The 10,975-nt window shown below is 40.3% G+C and overlaps 1 protein-coding gene and 1 long non-coding RNA gene across 7 annotated transcripts in view; one reads left to right on the plus strand and one right to left on the minus strand.

The window, feature by feature from the left end:
* The window catches only part of AZIN2 (antizyme inhibitor 2), a 28,443-nt gene that overhangs the window by 15,046 nt on the left and 2,422 nt on the right, over positions 1 to 10,975 (plus strand). For all 5 annotated transcript variants that reach the window (XM_011357899.2, XM_023529334.1, XM_023529335.1 and 2 more), the window contains one exon: positions 9,390 to 9,604. In XM_011357899.2, coding sequence (XP_011356201.1) covers positions 9,390 to 9,604 — 215 coding nt within the window. The remainder of the gene's footprint in view (positions 1 to 9,389; positions 9,605 to 10,975) is intronic.
* On the minus strand, positions 179 to 1,610 carry LOC111738203. 2 transcript variants are annotated; one of them, XR_002779762.1, is made up of 2 exons: positions 1,093 to 1,610; positions 179 to 302 (listed from the first exon to the last, which is right to left on the minus strand). It is a non-coding gene; the product is annotated as an uncharacterized LOC111738203 (long non-coding RNA). The 2 variants fall into 2 exon arrangements; XR_002779761.1 differs by having other exon boundaries at positions 444 to 1,610.

A 10,975-nucleotide genomic window follows, 5' to 3' on the forward strand; every position in this document is an offset into this window, starting at 1 on the left:
CACTCATAATTCCAACACATAGAGATGGACTTTTTGAACATTAGATTTCTTTTCTGTCTTTAAAAAAATGTATTATACTTTTTCCCAATAAGGTTAGGGTCATATTGTTTTTGTAAACTGCTTTTTTTCACTTATATGGGGTGTGTAGCTCTTTCCATGACATTAATTTGACACAGGCTTTTTGATGACTGCAGAGTATTTTTACCAATCTAACTCAAGCGGTTGGCCATTTGGTTTCCTGTTTTTGAACATTGTAAGTATATCTTGACATCCATCTTCAATCATTGCTCTGGGGTAAATTCCTAGAAGTAAAAAGAAACAGTTCCTCTTTAATAGTTTTTTTCATATTAACAAGGGAACAATAATAGGCAAAACATTTCTTCTGGCCTTCTGAATCCAGCCCTGGATTAAGGGGAAGAAAAGGGAAAGACAATCAGACACACTTTGTATTTTCACACCTCCTGGCTTTTGTTTGTGCGGTAGCTCTTCTGGGAGGGAATTTAAGTGCCTAACCAGCCCCTAGGTCATCGCAAGCTTTCAATAAGTGTTTTTTTTCCCTTTCGTTTCCATTCTGTCTAGTTTTTCAAGGCCCGGTGTCATCCCCTCTTTAAGCTCTTCCTGCCCCTCATCTGCTGCAGGCACAGGGAGCCCCTCCCCACTTCCCTCCTACAGGCGCCAGCATGATGAGTCCTCATTCCATAGTTGTGTTGTTAAATATGGTGGTATGTGAATGCCTGTCTAGTAAGCCTACCTGATGTGCTCAGGAATTGTTTTCTACTGTGATGCACGAGCATTGCCTGCATTCCTGTGGGATCCCACATCCTACTGCACCCAGAAAGGACCAGGCCAGCCTAGGCCAGCCAAGCCCCAGGTTATACAGCAGGCAACAACTGCTTCCCAGTCCCCCTCCCCCTTCCAGTACCCCTTTTCCTGTTATATGCCATCCCTGACCCACTCCCCATTCCCTTCATCAGCTGAATAGATAAGCAGGACTATGGTCCCAGCCCACTCCCTCATCCCCTACCCCCTACTTCTGTGTTTTGATTAATCTCCAGTTGGTGTTCCTGACTTGGGCCCCAGAATGTTACTGACCTTCTTTGTGGTCTGTGTTGCTTCTCTGGATGATGGTGAGGATTTTTCCTTCGGGCTGTCAACTACTTACTGAGTCCTGTAATGTGACCATATCCAGAGTGGGACTCACAGTCTGGTTGTGGGGACAGACATTGTATAAATGATAGCACATGTGCTAAGCTAGCTGCACCTGTGCTGGAAGTGTGTCAGAGGGGCCCAGACTGGCCGGGGGTTTCTGTGCCCTCTTTCCCAACGAAGGTTCTCTCATTAGTCATTATGGCAGCTTTGCACCCCTGTTCTTTGCTCCCAGGAACTTTGCTTTTGGACCTCAGATATAAAGTTGTATTAAATATAATCCTTGGTTAAAGGTATCTTTCTTATCATTGGAGCATGCTTGGCCCCGTTTTTGTTTTTGTTTTTAATTCAACGTATAGTTGAGTTCCTTCAATACGCAAAGCATTGTGCTGAGGTCTGCTGGGTAGAAACACGTGTGTGTGTGTGTGTGTGTGTGTGTGTGTGTGTGTGCGCACGAGAGAGAGAGAGAGAGAGAGAGAGAGAGAAGAGAGAGAGAGAGAGAGAGAGATTAGTATACAAGCTACAACAGTGTCAAGAGAAAATATGAAAATAACTACAGAACAAATATTAGATTTTCTTCAAAGATATTTTAGTATGTGTTGCTAAATGACAAGGACTTAAAAAAATCACAATACTCTCATCAAACTAAAAATTGAACAATTCTATAGTATCCCCCATCATCCAGTCTGTGTTCAGATATCCCCAACTGGCTTATAAATGGTTTTTATAGTTGATTTGCTGAAATCAGGAGCCAAAGAAGATCCATACATTCCATTTGGTTGATTTGTCTCTCTCAAACAATTGGTTTCCCCAATCTCATTTTTTAAAATTATATTTTATTTGTTGGTGAAACCAATTTGTTGGTCCTATATTTTCCTGCATTCTGAATTTTTCTGGGTGGTGATTTCCCTTCAGTGTAATTGAATGTTTTTCAGTGCCCTGTGTTTCTTTGAAACTAGGTAGTTAGATTTAATGAGTTCAATAGATTCCCAATGTTTTCGGATAAAAATGCTTCATGGGAATGGAGGTCTTGGCTTTTTTTTTTGGTGTAGTAAGCATTCTTACCATTTACTACCTCATCCCTCTGTCTCTTCCCGTGCAAAGTAACCACTATTTCTACTCGGGTTGTCTTTTCATATAGTTTTTTTTCTTTTATGTATAGACATAACTATATATAAAACTATATATGTAGTTTGTTTACTGTGGTAAGAACACTTAATATGAGCTCTACCCTGCTGATAGATTTAGAAGTGTATAATACAGTGTTTGTACAAAGGCACAGTGTTGTACAGTGGATCTCTAGAACTTACTCATCTTGCAGAACTGAAATTTTATGCCTATTGATTAGCATCTCCCCATTCCCCCTCCTCTTGGCCCCTGGCAACCACAATTCTATTCTTTGCTTCTGTGAGTTTGACTATTTTAGTTAACTCACATAAGTGGAATCATGTAGTATTTGTTCTTCTGTGACTAGCATTTTTCAGTTAGCATAATATCTTCCACATTCATCCATGTTGTTGTACATTGCAAGATTCTTTTTTTATAAGGCTGAATAATATCTCGTGGGATGTGCATACCGTATATTTTTTATCCATTCATCTGTTAGTGGACATTTAGATTCTTTCTACATTTTGGCAATTGTGAATAGTGCTGCAATGAACACAGGAGAGCTAATATCTCTTAGATATCCTGATTTCAATTCTTTTGGACATATACCCGGAAGTGGGATTGCCGGATCAGATGGTAATTCTATTTTTAATTTTTTGAGTCACCCCCATACTGTTTTCCATAGTGGCTGCACCATTTTGCATTCTCACCAGGGTCCACTTCTCCGCAACCTTGCCAACACATGTTGTCTTTTGTTTTTTTGATAATAGCCAGCCTAACAGGTATGGATGATATCTCATTGTGGTTTTGATTTGCATTTCTCTTATGATTAGTGACATTGGGCATCTTTCTATATACCTATTGACCATCTGTATGTCTTCTTTCCTATCATTTTATCACATCCAATGTATTCCTAAAATGTATTTATAATTTATTCTACTTATTTTCTACTTTACACAAAGGGTGTTATGATGTATATAACCTTTTTGGACTTTTTCAAAACCTTAATATCACAGTCTTAAGTTTCCTCAATACTGCTGTCTGTCTCTACAGCTCATTCGACTATATTGTATAATACTCTGTTGGTGAATATGCTGCAGCTTATTCGTCCACTCTCATTTGGATTGTTTCTAGGTATTTCCTATGTGAATACCGTAGCTGTGAATATTCTTGCTAACATCTCTGTGACACATGAGCCAAGGAGTGGAATTGCCGAGCATAGGGCATGCGAAGGTTTAGATTTATGAGCTCATACCAGACTGTTTTCCAAAGTGGTTGTAATAATTGACAAACCCACCAGCAGTGTATAAGAGACGGGGTGGATCTACGTTTCCCCAATGCTACCAGCACCACCACCACCACCACCACCAATAACATGTAATCTGTGCGATTAAAAAGAGATTTCAGTTATGATTAGTTTCATCTGATCAAATTACATGACTTGAACAGGATATAGAGGCTTGTGTCACTTTCATGTTAATGTCTAGATGCAGGCAATTCAGAGCTGTATTGTGGTTTCATAGTCATGTGAAACCATATAGCTTCTCACTGTACCTTTTTCTACCTGTTGCCCTCATCTTGGTTGGTACAAATTGAAGCTCCAGACATTTAGGAAAGAAAAGATGAAGTCTATGTGCCAGTTGCCTTTTAAGGAAATTTCCTGAAAGTAGCTACATAAAACTTAGGCTTTTGTCCCATGGCCATAACTACCTGCAAGGGAAGTTGGTCTTTATTCTAGATTGTCATGTGTCCAGCAAAAAAATGAGAATTAGAATTGCTGGGATAGGCAACTAGCAGCCTCTGTCACAAATAAGATCGAATAAAAACACTGGATAGCAACTTGTTGTATTAAGGTTTGGAATTTTTTGAGAGGAAGGTAAAGATATTGATTAATTTTAGACTTGAAGTTAGGTGTGCATGTTATAATGTGAGTATCTAGAGTAATCGCTAAAATAACAGAAATAATGTCATTTCTAACGTTGAGACTAATTAAAATATTTTAGTTTGGACACCTGCATAAAGAAATAGACCAGTAAAACATAGTTGAGAACATAGAAAGGACTCACAGATTTCTGGAAACTTGAGTTTTGACAGGACTTGCAAAGCAGATCAGTGGGGATCGTTTAATGTGTGATGCTAGAACACCTGACTGTCCATATGCAAAAAAAAAAAAAAAAAAAAAAGAAATTAGATCTCTATCTCACACCATACATAAATATAAATCCCAGAAACCAGTATAGGAGAATATCTATTTGACCTCAGAACAGGGAAGCACAGTGAAGAACATCTTAAAAACCAAAAAGAAAAAGACAACATTAAAGAGAAGAACTTCTGTTCATCTGTTAGCAAAAGGCAATCGCGAAGTGGTTGAAAATATTGAAACACATATATCATTGATAAGGGATTAGTAGACAGATTATATGAAGGATTCTTTAAGAAATAGACAAATAAGAATCTTAAGAAAAAAGCAATATGAAATACAAAGCAATAGAAATAGGGGCAGAAGATTTCAACTGGCAGTTCATAGAAGAGGAAAACCAAATACAAGATGAAAAGGTGTTCGACCTCAGTGGTAACCAAGGAAATGCAAATTGAAATGAAAATGACCATTTTATACTGACTAAATAGAAAAGAGTTTAAAGCATGACAGTATCAAGTGTTGGTGAAGATATAGAGTAGTTGGATCTCTTAGACACTGCTAGGTGGAGGTTGGCAAAACTACTTTGGCATTATTCAGATAAAGTTAAATATGTGTATACCTTTTGGCAAGTTCCTAGGTATATATTGTAAAGAAGCTCTTGGCATATGTGTTTGAGGAGATATATAAGATTGTACACAGGAACAATTTTTATAATATAAAACATTGGAAACTACCTTATGTTTGTTGGTAAGGTGATACATAAATAAGTTACAGTGCATTCCATATAATGGATTCTATGCAGTATATTGCAAATTCTGGCTATATGCATCAATTGTGTGAATCTTGGGAATGTAATTTTCAACAATGAAGAAGCAAGTTGCAGAAATTACATACTCTATAATTCCATCTACATAAATTTCAAAAGTGTACAAAACTAAATTCCATATTGTTTAAGGTTAGGTATACTCATGGAAAACAAAGTAAAGCAAGAGAATAATGAAAACAAAATTCAAGATAAGGGTTACCTCTGGAGGGGCTAGAGAAGGGGCATGTCATTGGAGTGGGCCACATAGGAGTTTCAAAGATACTGGAAATTTTATATTTCTTTAGCTGGGTGGTGGGGACACAGATATTCATTTTATTATCATTCCCTACAGCTTGCACATGATACATATATTCTTTTGTATGAGTTAAAATATTTAACAAAAGTTTGAGTCTGTCATTGCTTATTAATATATCCTTTGATAGGCTCCCATTTTTTCTTTATCATATTGTTTCTAACATTTAGAAAAATCTCTTGGGGGTTTTAATTAGAAGTAGTTTTTTTAATCTATTTATTAAATTGGGAAGAATTCTCTTTTTTGCTTTACTAAATTTTTCCAGTTAGCTGAGGGTCTTATATTTTATTTCTCCCATTAAGTTTTTATTATTTTCTTTGAATAAGTATTATTGTGGCCCAAGTACATCCAAGAATTTAATAACTTAATGCTTTTATTACTATTGTGAGTATATTCCCCTGTGTTTTTGAGCTGAGACACTGGCTTGCACGCTGAAACTAATTGATTTCTTCTAAAAATTAGACCTCTCCCCTTTGGATTTTCCAGGTGGGCAAACATGTTATCTGCAATGTGATATTTTATTCCTTCATTTTCTCTATATTATATCTTTTTGTTTCTCTTCTTTTTTTCTAATAGCTATTGCCAGCATTTCTCATGATATATAAAATAGGAATGATGACAGAAAGTCTCAGACTTGGATCAGAAGACATGGGTTTGAGTCCTGGCTCTGCCATATACTAGCTGAGTAACATTAGGCAAGTTATTTAATCTCTCTGAGCCTTGTTTCTCTCATTTTGTCATCTGGAAAATGAGGGGACTGAACTCAAATTAAGGTTGTTTTGGTTCTGAAATGAGGCCATTCTAGTGTATCTTCATTAAGTTAGAGTTGCGTCATTTTAAAATACTCTTTCTTCATTTTGGTGTTTTGTTTTATTTGCAGTTTAAATCAAGAATAGATGCTCTAGGCTAATGAATGCCATTTTGATGATGTGTTTTGAGAAAATTAAATTTGAATTGTAGATCTTTATTTACCATGATAAAACCATATTGTCCTCGCCTTCTATTTTAAGGATAAATTATCTGATGATTGAAGATTGTTCTTTGATTATAAGTGTGGATTTAGTTAGCCAAAGTTTCATTTTGGATTTTTGCCTATATGTCCACAAGTGAGATTTTGACCATATGTTTTTGTCCTCTTTTTTTTCCTTTTTGTTTTAAAATATTTTTTTGTTGTTGTTTTAAAATATTTTTGTACACTTTATGTTGTTTGGGAATTATTGATCTATTCTTTAAAAGTTGGGGAATTACATCAGGGCCATGGGCCATTTCAATTGTTTGCCCTTGTTTCTTCTGTGGATCCGCTCACATTTTGGGCCTCTTTAAGAAAGGCAGCCAGCTGGGTGCAGCTATGAGACTTCTTGTCTGGGACTACTCAGAGTTCTCAGAGTTCTGATACTAACTCCCTCCAGAACCTGGAGCAGGTCACTACCTCTCTCTGAGTTTTCTCATCTGTAAAATGGGAATTGCAACAGCCTTCCAGGTGACATGTGATGTAGTGGTGGGCATGCTTTGTAAACTAGGAACCCCCTGCCCTCTCTCATAGAGGAGGCCCAGTAGTAGACTGGGTATTTTGTATTTTTACAGGTGTTTGTCCATGTCCACTCAGTTTTGGAACTTATAAACAGAGCTGAGACTTACAAGCCTCTTGCTACATGCTTATGGAATATGTATTTTGCAGATTCCTTTTTTGTTTCCCTTTTTTTAAAATGGCTTTAAATAACAAAAGGGTAGCTTTGCATTATTTCCTGTGAAGTTTAAAAATCTTTTCTCCATTTATTTTTGTCGTTGTTGTTTATACCATGAATAAGAAGTGAGAGACTCTAACTTACAAATCAAGGGTGACTTTTTTTTTTTTTTTACCGCTTTATTGTAGTGGAACATTTGAAACCTCTTTTTTCAAGGACCCTTGTTGGTACATTTATATAGCATCCCCGCTCCTACCATCTTTAAAAGTTAGCTTAATGTTTTTTAATGATTGAAGCTAAGGGAAATAATTCAGAGCAATGGAGATTTTTACTCATTAACAAAAAAAGCTTATAAACAAGATGGTTTTTATATGAACAAGAATATATTTGTTTGTCTTCCTTTCCTAGAATGTGAGCTTCCTGAGCACAGGAACTTTGTTTTTTTGTGTGTTCACTGGTGCATCCCCATCTTCTAGGTCAGAGCCTGGCACATAGTAGGTGCTCAATAAGTATTTGTTGAATGCGTGACTAAATGAATGAATATAGGATAATTCTCACTATTGATTTTAACAACTTATGCATGTTTTTATTAATGAGACTAGTGGCTTATTAATTAACTTTTTATCAAATATGTGATCGTTATTTCCGCTTGTGGAACCTGTGGCTTTTCTTTTAGTTTTACTCATTCTTGCTGCTGCCTAAGGTGTTGAAACGCCTTTCCTTTTTCCTCTATTGGTCTTCTCTGCTGCCTCCTTCTAGGCTTTTGGATGACTTCTATTCTTATCTTCTTTTTCTTTCTTGCTCTTTCTCTTTTTCATTACTCATGTATTTCCCATTTATTCATTCAAAAGATGTTATTCAGAAAGCACCTACTGTGTGCCAGAATGCTAGACATAGAGGAGATGGGGGCAAAGAAGACTGTCATGATTTCTGAGCTCATGGAATTTATAGTCTGAGAGGGAGAACAGGTCTGAGCAGATACATTTCACAAATACCGAATTATAAATTATGGTAAATGCTCTGAAGGCAAAACTTGGGAGTGCATGCATGGAGTTTTACGAAAGGTTTCCACGAGAATGTTTTAGCTGAGATCTAAAGAAAAATTAGAAGTTGGCAAGTTTGGGGCCTCAAGGAATAGCATGGAGAAGGCTAAGGGTGGGGGAAGGGAAGCAGGGTTCACCTGCAGAACCCAGAGCAACCAGAATAACTGGAACACAGTGAGTGCAGCAGAAAGTGGAGTGAGGGGCCGGCCACAGAGGGCACATTCAGGATTCACTCATGTCCATCTTTCAGGCATGACTGCTCCTCTAGGACCTTCGTGGTAGGATCCCCCATATTGTGACAAATTGCATTGATATCTTGGTCATCTGCAAATGGTCGGTGTTACAGATTTCTTTTCTGGATTTGGAAGTAATTTATGACAATTTTTAATTTAGTGTGATCGGTAGTTGTATCTTTGGGCAAGTCACTTAACCTCTCAGAGCCTCAGTTTTCCTGAAATGGGAATAATTATATCTACCCCATGGGGGCCCCTGCCAGGTCAACCTGTTGGAGTCCTGTCTTCCTTACCTGAGAGCCTGTGGGAGGGTGGGTGTAACTCATTTGTGTATTCTGGCTCCTGTGACCAGGCGTTTCATGGAATAAAGGGATTTGGGAGGCCTTCATGGAAGAGGGTACCCCAGGGCTGGGCCCAGGGGACAAGCTGGATTTGAGGAAGGGAGCAGGGCTGTAGAGGTGTGGACAGTGGCAGATTAGCTAGGGAAGACTGAAACAGAGAGGTGGTAGCCATAACAACAGTAACAATGAGAGTGCTGTCTTACTGGATCCTCGCCATGTGCCAGACACTGTTCTAAATGCTTTATATATACTCATTTAGCTTTTCAGTAACCCTGTGAGGTAGGTGCTGTTATTATTCCCATTTTATAAGGGGGCAAATTGAGGTACAGCGGGATTAAAAATCTTGCCTAAGGTCACACAGCTAGCAAGTGCTGGAGCCTGAATTTAAGACCAAGCATTGTGGCTTCAGAGTATAAGAGGTAATGAATGCAGGGACGTGGGAGGGCCTTAAATGCCAGGCCAGGGGGCCCATTTAGTCTTTATCCTATTGGCTGTGGGGGCTGTGAAAGGCCTTTGAGGGAGGGCTGTGCACGGTATGCTCAGGAAAACTGAATGTGGCCATCCTCTCTTCTGCAGAAACCGTCTACAGAGCAGCCCCTGCACAGCAGCAGCCTGTGGGGCCCGGTGGTCGATGGCTGTGACTGCGTAGCTGAGGGCCTGTGGCTGCCGCAACTACACGTAGGGGACTGGCTGGTCTTTGAGAACATGGGCGCCTACACCGTGGGCATGGGTTCCTTCCTCGGGGGAACCCAAACCTGCCGCGTCACCTACGCCATGTCCCGGGTGGCCTGGTAAGGGGGCCCTGCTAGGAAATGGAGTTGGGGGAGGAACAGGGAGCAGGTTGGGCAGAAGCAATGAGGGAAACCTGAGCTTTGAGACCCTGCTTCTGCGAGATTTGAGACCCTGCTGATCCCAAGTGAGGCCTGTGCTTGGCACGTGGCTGTGGCTGTGAATGAGACCGAGCTTCCCTTGAGGAGCTTGGAGCCTGTGAGAGAGACAGAGAAGCAGACAGGACTCCTGATAATTCTGTGTTGGGTGGAGGGGACGGGCTGTGGAAGCTCAGATTCCTCCCTGAGGCCCAGATCCACTTCCCTGAGGAAGGAAGGGTCAAGTCAAAGCCTGGTAAATGAGTGAGAGTTGGGCAGTAGGAGGCAGGAGGGGGGTTCCAGGCAAAGGGAACACAGAGCAAGCATGCCACCTTCATGAAACTACGCGAGGTTGGTCATGGCTGGAGAAGGAGCAGGGCTGGATCTGAGAAGGGCCTTGAGGGCTGAGTGAAGGGCTTTGAGCGGCAAGTGGGAAGCATGGATTGGCTTGAAGCAGGGGAGCGACATGGTCTGACTTGGATTTTAGAAAGACCACTCTAGCTACTGTGTGGATTAAGGAAGGACAAGGTTGGATGCAGATCGAGCTGATCAGTCAAGTGGCTACTCTGTGACCCAGGAAGGACTTATACTCATTGAGCCTCGGTCTTCCCATCTAGAAAATGAACAGAACACTAACCCTGCTTGCCTCCCCAGGCCAGCGTTGGGCTCTAGTGAGGGAAGAAGACGTGCAAGATGGGAGGAAAGTTGAGTTTATTGAACCCTTCTGTTAGGCCTTATGATTATTTCCTTTCACCCACACAAAACTCAGTAGGATCAGTGTAATCACAGACAGATAGGTCACTTGCTTGAGGTCACACAGCTGGTCAGTGGTGAAGAACCTCCTTTGGGCGTGGAGGGTAAAAGCAGTTGGGAGGGGCTTTTGTGCTAGGCACTTAGGAGCGAGTGCAGCCTGTGTCCCGAGGGACATTCTGGGTGCTTGAGGGTGCCCCAGGAACAGCACTACCAAACCCCAGGTCTGACTACCAAACCCCAGGTCTGATGGGGCTGAGTATCAAAGTTGCATTTCATTCGAGTCAACACATTTTTGTTATTTCTCCTCCCTGCTGGGGCATGGGGTTGGCTAATGCAGCCATTTTCAAATTGGGAATGTTTTGACAAGGCCCAAAAAACAAACGAAAAAGCCAAGCACCACGCAGCCTTCCTTATCCCATCCTGGCTCTGTCACCAGCAGACACAGGCAGATGAGACTGCAGGGAATCAGCTGCACTCATTACTAGGAGCACAACATTCTGATGTATTGAAATGGACATGCCAAAAAATTCCCCATATCACAGG

The sequence above is a fragment of the Pteropus vampyrus genome, unplaced genomic scaffold (assembly GCF_000151845.1).
Source record: "Pteropus vampyrus isolate Shadow unplaced genomic scaffold, Pvam_2.0 Scaffold36, whole genome shotgun sequence".
NCBI classification, from domain to species: domain Eukaryota; kingdom Metazoa; phylum Chordata; class Mammalia; order Chiroptera; family Pteropodidae; genus Pteropus; species Pteropus vampyrus.